Here is a 17,788-nt window from a genome sequence, read left to right as displayed (position 1 = left end):
AAATTAGTCTTGGTGCAGCTTGCTCCGAATCTTGCTCCGCGCCTTCCGCGCTTCTTGCCCACGCTGATGCGTTGTTGCTCCTCAGCTTGCTTTGCTCGCTGATTCTTGCTACGTTGTACTTGCTAATAAACACCTGCGATGACCTTGTGTTGTGTTGCTTAACCGCTATGGGATGATCGTGCACCTCCCACCGTTGTCACCCCGTAAACGGTAGTCAGCATCGCTGCCGACTGTGCCAGCCTTTCCTACACTAACAGCCGACAGATCGTGGTAAGGTGGATTAACCAACCCAACCCACTAGAACAGCAGTCAAACCGGCTGATGTTACAATATTTTCTCTAATAGGCACTGGTCAGCAGGCTAACTGGGAAGTTGGAACGAAATACGTAATTAATGGATATTCCATATTCAGCCATGCGGTCAGAGCTGTGCAATTCGGGTAACCTCGTTAAAAATTCAAAAACGCTGGCATGTGAAATCAGCGAGAATGACTAAATAAAATCCAAATAAGAAGTTCATAACTTCGTCACGAAAGTGGGCCGGGCCCAAGTTCTGACTTTTGAGTACTGCTTCCTTAGATTCTGATTTTTGAACAAGTACCGTATACCACAAGAAACGCGGAGGCGAAGCTGCACCCATTTTTCGTGTGCAATAATTCTTATATACGCCGCAAATTTGCCAAATACTTAATACGCTGTCTTGTACAATATGTGTCTCTATAGATATAACTAACAATAAAATTGTTATCAGATTTGCGTCAGATTTGAAGTACTTTATTTGAAGTCTGTGGATCGATAAAGCAGCTTACTGCTGCGACATTCGCAGCCGATGCTGTTTTTTAACCGGTACAACTATACGGGTACACAACAGACGATATTCTGTGATAACAGCAGACAGTAGTCGATCGGTTGGCGCGTGCTGTCTTTACCACTTGTAATAAATGCCGCGTGCTTGATCAGGAGCAGCTGCTTGACGAGAATTGAATGCTCCATGCTTCTTTGCTTTTTGCCCATGTACCGCACTTAGTTGGTTTACGATATCTGCGCGAAAGTACGATCCAAGAGTAGAACTAGAAGTACGCCGAAATTGACTGCTGTGCTAAAAGTGGCTTCTCAACAAACAACGTCAGTGCTAATACAGCGATCATTCTCCATCGACATTTGCAATTGAACGCTGGTGCTGCCAACACACCTCGTTATTGCTTCGAAGGTTTTTTTTACGATTCTTACCATCAGGTTTCCGTGGTTATTGTCTGTACAGAGCCTTCCGGCAACAGGCGCCAACTTCACCAGCGTTGTGTTCATTCCATTGTACGGAGTAACAATTCTGCTGCGTCTTTCTCGTATGTGTGTGTGCATATATGATATACGCACTCGAACGGAAATTATCCGCCGCTGCAAAGTTATGCAGTAAAATGTTCTTTTCAATTACGCACTGCAAACGTTTTGACATGGTTCCTGATGATCGATAGTGGGGCTTCTTACTCCAGTGTATCTGGACTTGATAACATAACGGATGATCCATTCTGCATGTGGAGATATAAAACTGATGTATTTGGCAGACTGGCACAACCAGAACGCTGGCAATTTCGTGTGGCGAAAATTTTGCTTATGGTTTTGTTACACGGCTTTAGTTAATCCCACTGGTTTTGACTTATACAAAAAGTAGTATTTAAAATTCACGGAAATTGCTCACGATGGGATCTCTGTTGGAAGACATCAAATATTCGGAATTACATTTCGAGGAGGTAAGTACTAAGTAGTGAATGCTTATAAACGCAGTTAAATAACTAAAAAGAAGCATGGCATGTGATAAAATGCTATACGAGTACTTTGGTTGTAAAAGAGCTGTTCTGATGGAACACAATCGCTTTGCGTTATGTAGTCAGGCTTTATGAAAAACGAAAAACAACTGGACTTCGCCACTTCGGAGCTTACGTCTTGGGCGTTTGCAAAACAAATATTGCTGAACATGGTTATAACATCAGATTCGTTCTACTACACTTGTAAATATGACTGTTAAGGCATTCGCTTTTTCTTCTTGGAGTAACAAGCATTGTTTTAGATGTTCAGGGTATTTAATAAAATTGAAAATTGTTTGTATGTGTAATAAAGTAACTACATGCTCGTTTTCCAAAAACGGGATTATAAGGCTGGAAAATGATAATATAAGGCTAACCTTATGTTAGTACTCTCGTTCGCAAAACGCAATTATACCGGTACCCGATTTTCCCGGAAGACGAGATTGCCGCTTTTTTATTAACACAATTTAAAATGATATTTAATTTAAAAAACCCGTATAATTGTTTAATAAATTTTTACGGGTTTTGCTTATAATATAAACTAAGTGATTCAATGGGAAGAAACATTTCTTCGGAAAGGCCAAACCGAAGTCTTCGTCCAGGCAGATGCATGCACCTTACAGAGCTCTCTTGGTTACATAGTTGTAAACTTGTAACTGGTTGTCTGTAACGAGTTGTCTTTCGACTAATCGAGACTTTACGGTTAAACGATTTATGGTTTACAGATTGTTGGCCGTGGGTCATTCGGTGTTGTGTATCGTGGTAAGGGAAAATACTTTCGAATTTGGATAGTTTGTTATGTTACCTTCCCTGATCCTTCGTCCTTTGCAGCCAAATGGAAAGGTCAAACGGTAGCGGTTAAGCGCGCCGAGACAGAAACCGAAATTCAGTCGTTCCAAATCGAGGTATGTTGCTTGTTTTGCCATTAAACACTCTTAAGAGATTGCGTTCTGCTATATATAACCGGTCCGTAAATCTCGTGGCTCGGCAATAACGTACACTGTGCACTCTTCTGTTTAGGCTCGTCAACTGCAGCGAGTATGCCATCCCAACATCATCACGGTGTACGGTATCTGCGCCGATCACACCGCAAATCCTCTTTGCTTAGTTATGGAATATGCAGACTGTGGTTCGCTCTACCAACGTGAGTACACATGGCGGATGGGCAACTTTGTAGGACTGAGTTCTCGAAGACGAATTCCACCAGTTTTAATATAATCGTATTAAATATAAAAAACAAAATTATCACATTATAATCTCTGTATACGACGCAGATGATATTTACGATGTTTTGGATAAATACGATACATTACAATCATTAGGGTTTTCCCGAATATTAATAATATGTAACTGTTTATTAGCACATAATTTGGTATCCGTATATATGTACGTAATTCTGTGTTTAATGTTGTAGTTTTGCATGGGAGTGAAATTACTCCACCGTACACATGTGGCCACGCTGTCAAGTAAGTTGAGATGCATGTGCAGGAAAATGTTTTCTAGTGGGAAGTGTGAATATTGCATGTTTTTAATTTAAGAGAATATATAAAATAATCCAGCGTTCATTTTTAATTCGTATCCTGAGCGTGTGAAAAAATACTTCTGTTTACCTTTTCCAGTTGGCTGTTGCAATGTGCCAAAGGTATCGCTTATCTTCACTCTATGAAACCAAAACCTTTGATTCACCGGGACTTAAAACCACCAAAGTGAGTAGTCATTAACCAAAAAACCCCGTCGCTAAAAAAATTAGTTCTGTTTAACCACACTCGTATAATAACATCACACACTAAAGTTTTGTGTGAATCATTCACGTTTTCTTGTTACATATAACTAAATACAGGTACAGACACTGTAAATTGACAGCAGCGAACGTTACAATTCTGATTAGTCAGAATTGCGGCGACAGCAGACGAGTTTATGAACGTCAGTTTAAGCCGATATCAAACTTTGTTTCGGTTTAAAAAATTTGCGAAATATTTTGTTCCTGTAAGGCACGCATTATTTATATACTTTTATATTTTTATGATTGTAAATAAGAATGTTTATTATAATATCGTGTTGCAGATATAACTTTACTTATCATCTAGTTGATCTATATAAATGTGGCATTAATATCTATAGCATTTTGTTGACGAACGCCGGACGCCAGTGCAAGATTTGTGATTTTGGGACAGCATGTGAAGCGAGGACGTATTTGACGAATAACAGGGTACAGTGCAATTAAAATTCAATCGGATATGACTTACGGCTGAAATGCTTATTGTACAAATATACTGCCTGATAACGGTAACATACATATTGCTCATTCTGTTGTCTGCGCACGAACAGGGTTCAGCCGCTTGGATGGCGCCAGAAGTCTTCGAAAGTAAGCTCAGCTGTTGCTACTGATTTTTATCGTGTTTGGTTATAAATAGACAGTCGCTTATTCATATTTTCCTACAGGTAACAAGTACACAGAGAAGTGCGATGTGTTTTCTTTTGGAATTATCATCTGGGAAGTGCTGACTCGCAGGTAAAACGTCTTGTTCAACAAGCAGAACTCACCTCTTGTCTGGTCAATTATGCAATCGGCGCACTTGAACCGCTTCTTCTCGGTGTAGGCGTCCTTACGATGAAGTCGGCGGGAACATTTATCGTATTATGTGGGCAATCCACAGGGGTATGTGAATCAAAAAGTGCACTGCCAGTTAACAAAATAATTTGTCTGAAAATCTTCTTTCTCTACCATCTTCATGCGTGCATCCATTTCAAATAAATTATGCTCACAGATAATATAATCTGCAAAGGATACTACTATTTTTGTGGCAGTTTCCTGGCTTTAGTCTTTACAGTACTGTAATACCTAAGGCGAAATCGTATAGACGGACTGCAAACAATTTTTAATGCTTCCGGTAAAACGTATGCTTGTATAGCAGATTTGATTTTAGTGACCATCTCGTGTACCGCTTAAGCTGATTGAATTGATTGCAGGAATTCGACCTCCGAAAATCCGTGGTTCTCCCGTAATTTTAGAAACTCTGATGACAAAGTGCTGGTCTCGACTACCCACTGACAGGCCGAGAATGGTGCAGGCAGTAAAAATTCTGGAACGCATATTAGGGTTCATGAAACACGATGCACTCCAGCCGATAAAATGGAAGCGATCTCAACAACCGGCATACTCAGTCAGATCTGTGGAAGGTAAAAAAACTGAACAAAATTCTATGTATTTCCGTTATATTTACTACAGTCAGCTCCATTATCTATTTTTCAGTTTTATTTTAAATCAAACATAAATTTTGCTGTTGTAGAAGGAGATAGTGAAACTGCATCCTCTCTGCCCAGTGCGCAGCGACCGGATGAAAGACAAGTTGATACAGTATTGTTCCGAGGAAGTGCACCTTCCGGTCAAGATGTCGATACGACACGAAGCCATACCAACACTCTTAATATTCTACCTGTAATTGTAAGTGTCACTGTATCAGAATTTTAAATCCGTCAATAAATACGCATTGCGTATGGCGTGGTTGGACTGTATCTCATTTTCAATGTGTAGTTTTGTGTACTACTCGTAACTGCGCGTAAGTAATGTTTATGAAATGAAAGCATGACCAAACGAATTATAATTAGAATCACAGAAAACTAAATGTAACCACGACAAATCACAAAATAAAAACATGAATAATTGTGAATTTGTTTAATGAATAGCTATAACACGACCAAAAAGCATCGAAGTGAAGGTTCTATCTGTTTAGGCCGCTGAACCGGAACCTTACGTGCGTTATACTACACTCCATGAGCACATTCAAGAGCCAGTTATGGACGACGACGATCCCTTTCTGTCGTCCCGTTTCTCCTCTTCATTGGCGTTTAACGGCGCCGCGGATGATCATGGTTTTGTTGAGTACAGCCATTCCGCCAGTCCTCGTCCGATTGGGAGTTTCCGGGTGATCACGCGACCGAGTTCAGTTGATTTTCGGCCGCCGGGCCAGAACTTTAAAGTTTGTAAGTGACATATTGCGCAACGTGGCATTTATTTGGGCTGTATTAATAGCCTGCATACGCGTTAATGATAAAATGCAATTAACATTGCAGCGGTACAACCGAATTCCAATATTCAAATTGAAATGCGCCACACGCCGGCGATTCGACGTTTGCAAAGCTGGACTTTTAATATGCAGACGCCGACAGCTGGCACCGCCGGATCACCCACCACCATCATCCAGCGACAGTATAGCGTGCGGGATTCCGATGAGTGTATTTCACTAACCGAGGATGCCACGGACGAAGACGATGCTTGTCATTCTGATTCCTTTCCTATACCTTCGCTTTACGCGTGATGATCGTGTTTTACTCCGTGTACTAGCTGGCACAATCATTTTTATTGTAATTATTAGTTTAGATCTTTCAGGGAAACTGGTTGGCGTTTTTAGATGGGGTGTTCATGTACAACTTGATACATGTGTACCAACGTTATGACCTTTTCTCATAAAATACGTAGCTAAACCTGCTTGAAGGCAGCGCTTAATTTTGGAAAAAATACATGTGCAACCGGAAGTGTTGTCAAAATTGCTGACAGACAAAAGTAAAATTAGAACAGAGATGATATTAATAGATATTGTGAAGGAGTCATTCAACAACAAAACCACCTCCACACTGCTCGTACAGTGAGCAGATGCCAGATATTCAAGACGCTTTCTGACCTAATAATGAATGTATATCAGCTGAATAATTATTGTTTATTACTTGCCAATAATCTTGCAACGTACTTACCTATATCTTTGTCACAAATTTGACCTTAAGTTAGGTTCTGGACGTTACGGCTAGATATTGCTAGCGATATGAGCAATGAGCAAAATACAAAGTAGGAACTGTCATACAAATGGAAAATGAGTTTTATGGTTAGCGACACTTAAATGATCCGCACATATCGATACTGGAACACAAGCATTCCTGTGGCCCGGAGAAACAACAGATATGGTTGAAAAAGTTGATTTTTTACAGCACTAGTCCCTTTTTAAAACACCGGAAGCTTCTGCGTAGACACATGACTTAATGATATGCTTCGGCTTTATTAATGTTATGATGTATCTGTACGGTCATCCTTAGACGTACTTTTTGGGCATTCAGTAGTATTCAGTAGAGTCTCCGGATATCACGTATGGACCGGTATGGTTATCAATTCTAGCGTTTTTAGTGAAAAAGTTTTTTTAATGAAACAATATTTAGGTAAAATTATCGGTGTGAAGTAGTATAAAATATCAGGATCAGACTCCAGTTGTCGCATTGTAAATGAAGCACACTTTGCAAATCAAAACTTACACATACAGTCTTTTTGAATATTTCATGGTCTGTGACTCTGTACATAATACGCTCGAGGACGGCATACTCGCTATTTAAAAAGTAACTATACTTTATTTCACGGATTTTACTCGTATATTTATTTATTCAGTGTCAAACAAGAAGTACTTATAGTAACAGCTGTTGCGGTGACCTTGTCTCCTTGCAATCTTGCTCTAACATTCACCTAACCATGGATAACGACAGCCTCCGCTGTCTGATTAGAGCGATGCAACGGTAAAGAAAATGTGAAAAGTTGCGTAGGAAACATCCAGCTTTCAATTTGAGCATGTGAGCGTGACAACCTACCAAACCACGTTAGAGAGCCGGAGTAAAGGTGGAAGTTCACTATTTAGGACAGGATTCCAGACTTTTAACAGAAACATAAAACTGTCGTGCATCAGTTAGTTTTGCATTTGCCGAACATCAGAAATTGTGCACAACTGAAGAAGTTCCTCATCCCATGGTCGAAATGGCAGGAAATTGTTTGGCCGTCCAACGAAATGGAAAATGCGAGCAACAAATATTCAGTTTCATTGGTCACGCAAAACCATCCAATGCGTCAAACTTTGAAGAAGAACACTCAGAAATTGACCAGCCGTACGTGCATTTTAATATAGTTAATGATACTGTTACGCGATAATAATGTTAACTGTTACGCGTCAGAATCATAAACAATAATAAATGTTTATGTAATACTCCTATATCTGTTCAAACAAATCTATTTAAAATTCGATGCACGTTATTAATCAATCCGTAAAACCCGCAGATTTGAAGCAGGACCAGGATGCTTTCAGGAATGCAACCAGATGAGTTCAGGCGCGCATTCGGAAGTTGGACAAATATCTTCTGCCGAAATTTTGTGGACTGCATCTACACAAAATTCTGTTCCCTCTCTAGAAAGAGCAGACAAGCGTGATGCTTCATCAGATGGACTTCAACCAAGGAAAAAGTAAAAATATTGTTATATTATAACGAATTATTGTTCTATTTTGACCCTGCATTGTTCTTAATAATATGCATGTACCCTTCCATTCTAAGATGCATAATTTATAATTACAATATCTACATACTATATTATTAATATATCTGTACAAGAAACCGCTGCGGCTTCGCCTCCGCGTTTCTTGTGATCCACAGCCGCTAGTGATTTCGTTTTGTTCACTGGACAGTGGCGGTAGCTGGGTCACTCACTGCCTTAGCAGTTTTGTTCACTGGCTTCTGTTTCCTTCGAAACCTGGGCTAATTAAACCAAGAATCGGATTTTTTAGGCATTTAAAATTGAACATTTGAACAGCAATCAGGCAATTAAAATTCAACATGTTTGCAAATAAAATAACTACAAATTTATTGTAGTACATACTTAATACTTTAACAAGCCCAGCGCGGATGAATATTGGCTGATGACTATTACAAATAAGTACATTAATTCCAAGAATGTGTTGCTTTGCGATCGCTGACAGACTGTCAGTCTGTCATAATATTAATAAACCCGTACGTATGTTTAGTAATATAGATATTATGATACACTTTACGTAAGTTAATTGAAATACGGACTGTCTACGGCTATTATGAAATACGGCTATTATTGAAATACGGCTATTATTCTCAAGGTCACCTTGAAAGCCTTACCGAAGCCAGTTCTGCCGAAACCGGCATCGGTGGGACGGGTTTAAATAATTTTTTTAAGAAATAAAATGCATGTGACACAGTTTCTAAACATGCTGAATCTAATGGCGTTTACAGTTTTTTTTATTAGGTTCTGGTTTTTCCGATCTCGATGCCTCAGCTTTTTTTGTAGTTATATTATAGATCTAGTTCCTTGATATATTATTACATTTCTATATAATTTCGACATCGGGTTGTATTATACTTACATATATTTAAGCGATCTTCATTATATAAAAACGAAAAAACTTGGTAAACTATAATACACAAAGTATTAAAAAGTTTTTGTGACCAAGGTATCAACGTAAAAGGATATCCAGAAACCAATCTCAAAGACCAGCGAGCAGCGGACAAATAACAATCAAATGTTATTGAATGCCTCTACCGGTAAATATTTTTAGATAATCATGTATATGTGCTCTTCAGGTATTTTTTGCGTCTTCAAAATTACTTATTAAATGCATAGCTTATTTTCTGCCTTTCTGCCATTTGCTTTCAAGTTTATACTTTGTGGTATCATACAGTTTCCTCGGTATAATGTAAGCTACTCTATGAAAAAAGCAGCGAATCAAAATATTCAGTTATGATTAATGTATTCAGTTGCTAAAAGAAAGGTTTGTTTTTTACAAAACAATTCTGGTCTAACGCTAAGTTTTGTAAAGTATTATTAATTCAAATATTAAGGCCATTTATTTCACTTAACTAACAAACATGTACTAAGACGAAGTATGGTGTAAATAATAATGTAATTAAGTGAACGTGGTAGGAATGTGTTTCTACCAGCATTAATTGCCAAATTTTCTGTATTTTATGACATGACTTTTCAGGGATCAAGGCTGTTAACTCTAAAAAAAAGAACGTTAAAAATGCCGAAGCTCATGCTCTGCGGCAACGGCAAAGAAGGTAACAACTGACTGTTTATATTGAACTTTAATTACTATTACAATCTTATGGCACGATATAGCTGCTTTTTACGATTGTACTCGTATATACTACTCTAGTATTCATCGTCTTTTAACGCAGAGCAACATCGTCATCATTCCCGCTTAGTAAGATTAAACGCAAAAATAATGGTACGATATAATTTTTGGTCAATATCATTATGACGAATAAATTTGATATTATCGTAAAATATCATCCAGTGGGCGGTTGGCTATTCGATTACAGTGTACTTGCATTCACATGGCTGATTATGTAAAGCAGTCCAAATATGCAAATATTCATGGATCTTTTCCTAGATGCCGCGCTGGAAAAGCGTTCGCCAGACTTCGCGAGCTATTGCCAGGGATCGAACCCCGTGCCAATCAGGCCAGGTACACGTAACATATTTTAAGAGAACCCAACAAATGTTACAAACATATCGTGGTGAATTAAGCATCTTAATTTTAGGGTGGTTGATTATTTGGCCGCATATCTGCGCTTTTTTAACAGTATAGTGTATCCCACGGACATCGACATTTACCACAGTTATTTTGCCGAGGACGTTATTTCCGGTAAAATTGACCCCGCTCCCATATTAGGCATCAGCCACGAAATGTTCATAAAGAATTTATTTCCTCAAATAAAATTTCCGGATAAAACCGATGCAACTCACTCAGGAGAAGTTAGCATTCATGATCAATCATCATCAGATATTAATAACAATCTTTTCGCGGATACTAATGTTAATTTTGTTAGACTGTATAATTATTTCTCGTCGGATAAAAATTTCACTTCCGCTGAGAAAAACATGTTTCCGAAGGACCGTTAGAGTTGTGTGCACCCTTGCAAATGTTTTCGGAATTTGCTTAAATTGTTTGTTTCATTATTCTTGTCCCTATTTTTGCATGCTAAACATACGAGTACTAATTAGTTGTCGTTGTTTAGTTTATAATGGAGCTTCTAGTCTTCAACTTTCTTTTGATTCTTATGTCAGCCGCATAAATTACGAGAGCGAACTCTATACATATATATATTAATTTATACAATATATTTATACAACAAGCGGTTTGCCACACAGGTCAACGTGCAGAATTTCTTCGGAAAGCAAATCCATCAAAATAATATGTATTTTTTACTTGAAATACACCTTGCGCTAGTTCGGTTAGTTACCTGCATATGTATATGCCCGGTGATGTGTCTGACAACGCTATGTGTATAAGGCAGATTGTCAGCTATAGCCTACATTAATTTTTAAAAAATGATTGTTATGGTTGGTAAATTTTGGTCAGTGTTAAAGGTCATCAAAACGCAGCTCAGTTATAACAACCTAAATATGTGACAACAAAAGAAACTGTTTTTAATTAGCCAGTCTTAATTAGCCAATTAGGTGATCGCCGCGAAAGTTATTCAAAGTCTTCGTCTAAGAATAAAGGTGATTACCAAACGTTTGCATATTTTTGAAAGGTAGAACTGTAGTACTTTTTCGCTTCCGAATATTAACACTGCAAAATCTGATCTCTCCGATGAAGGATGAGATTCGTTTAGAGATGTTGCCGTATCAAACGTATCAGATTTCTGTCAATTGTCAAATCGTGACTATAATGTTTATTTGCATTCAGTTAATTCACACGTGTTCACTATGGCCCATGGGTTGGGTGCTTATATAAGACTCCGGTACTTTGTAGTCACTCGTTCAGTGCCGGCATTGGACTACGAAACAATTAATAATGTACAGTACATAACTACGATGGCGCTATTCATTTATCCGAAACCATCTGCACAAGTACAGTCTGTAAATTACTAGCAGGACATGTCAACTGCTCTAGCAACTATAGAACGCTTGTCTTTAGACCAAATTTTTCTCTTGGTGTATAATAATATGTTATCAGAATATCGAAGCTGTTAGCTTTGTAACATTTTAAAAGATTTTTGATGCAGTCTTTCGTGCGATAAAACCATACGTTTCTAAATAGGAAATCCTTAGGCATTTATTAGCTATGACTCCCATTGGGCAAAAATAACAGCAAAACATCGGTATTTCAGAAATAGATTTTTATTTAAAATTATACGGGCATGTTTCTATGCTGCTTTCTCGTGGATTGTACATGTTACGCTTAACTGCTCGTGAGCTGATTTTAAATGAGGTCTGCCTTTATGGTAAATTTTGTGTTTCATTTTTGCTGGAATAATTTTTTGCGTACATGATCAAAAAAAATCATGCACAGAAGAGCGTATGACGCAATACGAAATGCGAATAAACAAGATGCAAAAATAATTACAGTGCAGCGCAAGAGAGACAGAATTCGCTGCGAATAGAACTGCGCATCGCAGGCTATTTACCAGTTACAGGCGGCTACATGCACGCGGCGGAGAGCCCACGCAAATGGAATGACAGGATTTATGTGGCGTAAAATACGACCACTAATTCAATTAATTGTTTCTCTTCCAAGTTGACACTTGACGTCGTGTCACCAGAAAAGAAGATAGATCCTAGTTACTCTCTCATGTGTGTTAGCCCTGGAATACGGCCTTACAAACACGTCTTTAAGCAGCGGCGCTGAGCTTGCAAAAGCAAATGGGTTTTTAAATTGCTTCAAGAAGCTGTGATGGGCATCCATGTTGAACGTGGTGAAAGGCATTACTCGCACCCTTTGAACAACACATTCTTTCTTGGCCAATAATACATAGTCCAACAGAGAGGTTGAGAGCATGCGAAAGAAGATACTCGGCTAGCGAGTATTTACGTGATATTTCGCTATGACGATCACGATAACCGCAAACAGCAAACTGATTTTTTTAGTGGATAATTAAGTAACTCCTAACGCGATTCGGTTATTTTCTTCTATAGTTTTCTGCTAATCTTTGGCCCATGTGGGGTCGTATTAATAACTTTCTATTTCTTTAGGTCAATTATCGGTTTGACTAAAAAATTTTATAAAGAGCACCATTTTGTAATTGTGACATGGACAATGAAATAGACGATTTAGACAGTACCAAGGATGAGCCGCTATGCATGGACATTAATGACGGCACGTATTGTCATTACCAGATCGCATAACACTTGCTGACTATTTAGATTTTCGCTAAGATTAAAGGCAAATAATTAAGTGTTGTGTTATTTTGCAGCTGTGCAGACAGGTCGGTTTCTACTGTTTTGGTAATGCAAGAACTCTCTCATTGAGTCTCAATAATGGCAGCTATATTAAGGTTCATATGCATCTGCAATGGAGGCAGGTGTTTGATCGACTGCCTATAATAATGAACTAGCCAACGATTCAGATGACCATAAAGTAAGCCAGCACTCAGAAGTCAGAGCGCTACCAACCGGATGCAAGCCTTCGCGGATCAGATTGTCGTAACCTCAGATGACACCTTTTATTGAATAACCCATTTACCAGACAAATCTAGGACAATGATACTGCAGCTGATAGCGTGTCGGTATGCTACGGTCCGGTCGCATAAGGACAGAAGGTGAAACGGGGTGCATATGCCAGTGCAGACGGTCTTCCTCGTTACTCCAGTCTTAGCCAAGACTGCCTGCGGGTGCTCTTCATTCATCAGTCTAATTAAAGCACCCAAAGTGCTTTTGATTAATTTGTGAGAAACTAGATTTTAATTTAATGATGTCTATACTTTGCGTGCGGTTGCTTGTCAGCGCGAACGGTAAATATTCTCATGGTCATAGCTACTGAATTGTTGGTCCATGAGATGTGGTGTTTTAAGTCTAGAAAAGTTGAAAAACACAATGCAGTTGGCGTATTAAAAAGAATCTGGAAAGCTTTACAAAACCACTCTATTCAACTTGACTTCTGTTTTACTTTTCAGATAAGTTAAAACGTACGCGCGACTGTGATGAACTTGTACATACGTAGTCCATACTTGAGCCTACAGAAATATTTAATGACCTTTTATAACTTTCTCGCTTTTTTGTGCCTATAACTATATAACAAATTAAGGACGAGGTGCAGTTTTGCAGTTTAAGACTTTAAGTAGTGATAAGTAGTGATAAGCTGGTGATGCACACATTTAATCTTCTAAAGTTAAAAATTTCTCCATAATATTCACAAGCTGAAGCCAGTAAAATGCGCTGCGTTTGGAAAGGAAGCGCGATAAAGGCCACAATTAACTTTTGACGGTAGAGCAAAATTAGAGCAGCAACATGTCACCCTTTTTGCCAACTGTAATCGATGAAGAAAATTCATAGAGTCGTTAGAAAGATAAATCCTCAAATGTCCGAACAGGATATTTTTGGCGCAGGGAAAGAACGAATGGGTTGTGACAAGTAGTGAAATCTACAGGGCAAAGGAGCATAATGGATGTTAGACAGGCTAGGCAGCTTAGCCGCAGCCAAGAGATCACTAACGAACTCCAAGATGAGAATGACGTGCATTGTAAATGGATCCTGCAAAGAAAAATAAAATCTTTCATTCTCTAGTCAGCGCTTGATTTTTCCTGTCCGTCTTGGTCGGCCTTTTGGTACGTAGTTTCGTTTTCGTCGTTTTACAGCCAGCGAAAAATTCCTTCCAGTTTTGCACATTCAGCAATTGTAAATCGGTGACATAGTTGGTGGCGGCCGCCCGTCAGCAACCGATTATCAGATCTCTGGTTGTTGTTAATAATTGTGTAAATCTTATGTGTGACATCTGACCTGCGTGGCGAAATGGACAATCAGCATCCGCAGTATCCCGTCTACGCGCAGAGCAATTATTTTGCTGATCACTATCCATATTCGTATGGATTAAAGACAGACAACTATCAACATTTAAATTTGCCCATTTATCCGCCGAATTTAATGCCACAGCCGGCGCAATCGCCGTTTAACGAAGAATCCTGCTCCGTTGTGTCAGCACAACAGCAGTCGCTGTCGACGTACACTTTCCCGGCTGCAGTGGCTAATGGATCGGCAACAACAGGCACGATTAATGACAGAAGCAGCACAGTAATCTTACAAGATACACCGCGGCGAAATGATCAATTTCCATCAGATGCAACTGGACTTTCTGATAGCTCTCACAAACTCCTCACCAGCGCATCCGGCATGCAGATGACCTTTTCCTCTAACATGCCACAGAAAGCGGTAGATGCCGGTATCATCGGTATGGCAAATCGTGTTAAACAGCCGCCAAAAGGAGCCAGTGATTACGATGATGAAAACTGCAGTGAAAGGTATTCGGAAGATTTAGATGGGGAGAACGATAACCATATTCCGCATGTCCTGGCACCGCCGAATATTCACGGACATGGACAGCGCCGTTGTTTATTGTGGGCCTGCAAAGCCTGTAAACGTAAGGCTGTCACCGTCGATCGACGCAAAGCGGCTACCATGCGCGAGCGCCGCCGGCTCCGTCGTGTTAATGAGGCTTTTGAGATTTTAAAACGTCGAACGTGTCCAAACCCTAATCAGCGACTGCCCAAAATAGAGATTCTCCGCCATGCAATAGAATATATTGAAGGTTAGCAAACTTTCAAATGTTAATAAATACGTTAACGTTATGTAATAAGGCTATCATACAGGTGATTTAGTGTTGCAGCTAATGTATAATTTCACTACGTACGAGTACACGTAATGGTGCGGTAAAATTTTCCGTACATCATTATGCATAGTTTTAATGATTTAAACTTTTGGGGCCAAGTAAAGATTGTTTTGGTTAAAGCGGCGTCAACATTGTATAGTAATAATGCGCGCAACAATCTGTGAGAGATATAATGACGAGGATGGTTTCGATGTATATATGTATTCGAATGAATGTGTACAACGATAACGGCTAAACATGTGTTAATTACGTGCTTTCCGAAACCTAGATCATAATGAGTTTCGATTTCAGGATTAGAGCAGCTTCTGAAAAATAATAACCATACCACCAGCGCATTTTTGCGTGGGAATGACAATGTTGCTTGCCGTTCTGCTCTTCGAGTAAACGACCATCAGGTGAGCTTCTAAGCGGCAGCTCTAAATTAATCAGCTTACTTGCTGCCGCTTTTTTAAACCTGCTACGGCTGTAGTCAAAAACTTTCGAAAAGTTTTTTTGCGAAACGTACGGAACACTATTTTCCTATTTTCCAGGCATTGTCGCAAGCTTCCACTTCATTAACTAATTATCCCGAGCGTTTGCTAGCGCCATTTTCCGGAAATGAATCGGAATCCAATGGTAAGAAAGCACTGTACTGTTATTTCATATATATAAATTTCAGGGATTTAGGAATTCACCCATCAGGAAAAAAAATGACTGTAGATGAATAGGTGATTTCATTAATTCGCTTGTGCCGCATGTTCTTGAATATTAGTATCATTTATCAAAGAACGGCGCTTTGAAAATTACTTTGTCAACCGTCGTAGAAAATAATAAAGGTCACCAGCGTAGGTGATTTTATTCATTAACCGTTTACTTACTTTATTATCCAGATTTCAAACACCGCGTACAGCAACCGTCGTATATCACAAAATCGCTGTCAAAATCCGATGTGTAATTAATTCAGAACATAATTCCAAACCTACCACCATGCTAATCTTCGCTATGGGAGGGGAATCCTTATGGATATCAAATATACAACACCAAAAATGTGACGACTGAGCAGAGTTAAATGATTTCGATATGCTTCGTAAACTTGAAAGAATTATCGCGATGATCTAGATTCTAGATCTAGGAATGTAGAAAAATGTTTCCATTTATAATTGATTCATCGAAGAAATTTGTTGGCTCGCCTTGTAAACAATCGTTCTATTATTCTACACAGTAATTATTAACTGCACGTACACTTTGGAATGCAGTTGCTGTTATTGTTAGTACGAACTCGCAATTAATAAGCTGAATGCCTTTATCAATTCGCAAAATACTTCGAACGTGTTACATACCTGTATAATGTGTAAGGTTCTGCCAAGGTGTGGGTTTCCTTTATCTACTACTCTAAACCTGGACAGTTATGCAAAACTCACCCCCCGTTAGAGTTGCTGGGAGTAGTACAGTACTTTATATCTACGAGTACATTATATATACCCTGGTTATGCTTTTGTGTATATTGTGTACAGTGTATTTAAATCATAAAACATACGCCCTATGTTTTTACGTATTATTAAACCAACGGAAAAAAATGATTAAAAAACATTTGCATAGAACTTTGTTTGTATAGAAATTTGAAATATTTTACGATTTTACATTAAAATTTAAAAGAGTTCCGTTTACTCAGATTGTCTTGGGACAATTTAATTAGAAAAGTCAGACATACACAAGCTGACCGATAATGAATTTGACCTTGTGTCAAAATAATAATTTATCTGACTGACTGCGTCTGGTATTGTAATTACCAAAAACTTTCGAAACGCATATACATGCAATAAAACATAATCATCTTCTTAATACAACTATGCTGCTAATAAATATTCATCATAAAAGCCGACAAAATTCAAAATATTTTACTGTTTAGAATCTCCCGCTCCTATTGGGACCCCACAGTGCGAGCAAGATGCCAGCCATATCTCAAGCTTGGATTGTTTATCAATGATTGTGAAAAGTATCAGTCCTACTGCCCGCTCAAAACTCTTGGATGCTGCCATGTTTAATTCATTGAAATCAGATACGATTCTACAGGAACAGCTACCTCACAACGGGGCAGTGCAGCATGCGGCGGCTGCGGTTAATGTTGGTGATCCGCTAGCTTTTCATCAATAAACGCCTATTTACATGGAACATGAAAACTATAGTTTTTGACGGTCTTTACTAACCTGAAATGAACTGTACAGAAGACAAATAAAAATTGGGCTATGTATTATATGTTCAATGTTGGTGAGATGAAAAAATATTCTTAATAATAACCGCCTGTGTGCCTAGGCGGAATTTCGAAATTGTGCGGTATGGTATCGTATTCTGTGAAGCATGAGTGAAAGCCATATTAGTGATTAAAATTAATGGTTATAGCAGCAATTATCAAAAATTCATTTGAGCAGCACCCCATGGAAGTTCTACATCATATGCATTGCTACTGAAGTTTTCTGTCGTTTAAGTTTGCTATTATTGTTGCATATCATCCATTCCAGTAATGTACAGTTTTGTGCATATATGGGCTACTGTTGAGATAACTGTT

At 38.7% G+C, this 17,788-nt stretch overlaps 3 protein-coding genes and 1 long non-coding RNA gene across 6 annotated transcripts; 3 read left to right on the top strand and 1 right to left on the bottom strand.

Moving 5' to 3' along the window:
- The first annotated feature begins 887 nt into the window (after window positions 1-887).
- LOC129583234 (mitogen-activated protein kinase kinase kinase 7-like) lies at window positions 888-6,337 on the top strand. The gene is made up of 14 exons (XM_055474955.1): window positions 888-1,747; window positions 2,527-2,563; window positions 2,633-2,706; window positions 2,822-2,945; window positions 3,216-3,267; window positions 3,421-3,507; window positions 3,923-4,010; window positions 4,130-4,166; window positions 4,244-4,313; window positions 4,402-4,460; window positions 4,772-4,981; window positions 5,092-5,246; window positions 5,536-5,785; window positions 5,876-6,337. The coding sequence occupies exons 1-14, from the start codon at window positions 1,697-1,699 to the stop codon at window positions 6,118-6,120; spliced, it is 1,539 nt and encodes a 512-aa protein (XP_055330930.1). The 5' UTR covers window positions 888-1,696; the 3' UTR covers window positions 6,121-6,337.
- Window positions 6,338-7,327: 990 nt separating this feature from the next.
- LOC129588371 (uncharacterized) lies at window positions 7,328-10,679 on the top strand. 3 transcript variants are annotated; one of them, XM_055482578.1, is made up of 6 exons: window positions 7,328-7,720; window positions 7,890-8,072; window positions 9,085-9,175; window positions 9,616-9,691; window positions 10,027-10,101; window positions 10,220-10,679. In XM_055482578.1, the coding sequence occupies exons 3-6, from the start codon at window positions 9,154-9,156 to the stop codon at window positions 10,536-10,538; spliced, it is 492 nt and encodes a 163-aa protein (XP_055338553.1). In that variant the 5' UTR covers window positions 7,328-7,720; window positions 7,890-8,072; window positions 9,085-9,153; the 3' UTR covers window positions 10,539-10,679. The 3 variants fall into 3 exon arrangements, with proteins under 3 accessions (XP_055338553.1, XP_055338545.1, XP_055338537.1); XM_055482570.1 differs by having other exon boundaries at window positions 10,178-10,679; XM_055482562.1 differs by having other exon boundaries at window positions 10,027-10,107; window positions 10,178-10,679.
- Window positions 10,680-13,819: 3,140 nt separating this feature from the next.
- On the bottom strand, window positions 13,820-16,431 carry LOC129584465 (uncharacterized). Its single transcript, XR_008689897.1, has 3 exons — window positions 16,101-16,431; window positions 14,358-14,986; window positions 13,820-14,111 (listed from the first exon to the last, which is right to left on the bottom strand). It is a non-coding gene; the product is annotated as an uncharacterized LOC129584465 (long non-coding RNA).
- On the top strand, window positions 13,964-17,620 carry LOC129584449 (transcription factor SUM-1-like). Its single transcript, XM_055476616.1, has 4 exons — window positions 13,964-15,162; window positions 15,535-15,638; window positions 15,774-15,858; window positions 17,132-17,620. Exons 1-4 carry the CDS (start codon window positions 14,370-14,372, stop codon window positions 17,374-17,376), a joined length of 1,227 nt encoding a protein of 408 aa, XP_055332591.1. The 5' UTR covers window positions 13,964-14,369; the 3' UTR covers window positions 17,377-17,620.
- Window positions 17,621-17,788: the final 168 nt, after the last annotated feature.

This window comes from Paramacrobiotus metropolitanus, unplaced genomic scaffold, assembly GCF_019649055.1.
Source record: "Paramacrobiotus metropolitanus isolate TYO unplaced genomic scaffold, Prichtersi_v1.0 Parri_scaffold0000002, whole genome shotgun sequence".
Taxonomy (NCBI): domain Eukaryota; kingdom Metazoa; phylum Tardigrada; class Eutardigrada; order Parachela; family Macrobiotidae; genus Paramacrobiotus; species Paramacrobiotus metropolitanus.
The sequence above is the reverse complement of the archived record's forward strand: the minus strand, read 5'-3'. Positions and strand labels throughout refer to the sequence as shown.

Coding starts and splice junctions, on each gene's coding strand:
- LOC129583234 (XM_055474955.1), top strand. CDS start 1,697: ATGGGATCTCTGTTGGAAGACATCAAATATTCGGAATTACATTTCGAG. Junction 2,707..2,821: donor TTCAGTCGTTCCAAATCGAG/GTATGTTGCTTG, acceptor TCTTCTGTTTAG/GCTCGTCAACTGCAGCGAGT. Junction 4,982..5,091: donor CTCAGTCAGATCTGTGGAAG/GTAAAAAAACTG, acceptor TTGCTGTTGTAG/AAGGAGATAGTGAAACTGCA.
- LOC129588371 (XM_055482562.1), top strand. CDS start 9,154: ATGTTATTGAATGCCTCTACCG. Junction 9,176..9,615: donor GTTATTGAATGCCTCTACCG/GTAAATATTTTT, acceptor ATGACTTTTCAG/GGATCAAGGCTGTTAACTCT. Junction 10,108..10,177: donor GCCAATCAGGCCAGGTACAC/GTAACATATTTT, acceptor TCTTAATTTTAG/GGTGGTTGATTATTTGGCCG.
- LOC129584449 (XM_055476616.1), top strand. CDS start 14,370: ATGGACAATCAGCATCCGCAGTATCCCGTCTACGCGCAGAGCAATTAT. Junction 15,163..15,534: donor TGCAATAGAATATATTGAAG/GTTAGCAAACTT, acceptor TTTCGATTTCAG/GATTAGAGCAGCTTCTGAAA. Junction 15,859..17,131: donor AAATGAATCGGAATCCAATG/GTAAGAAAGCAC, acceptor TTTACTGTTTAG/AATCTCCCGCTCCTATTGGG.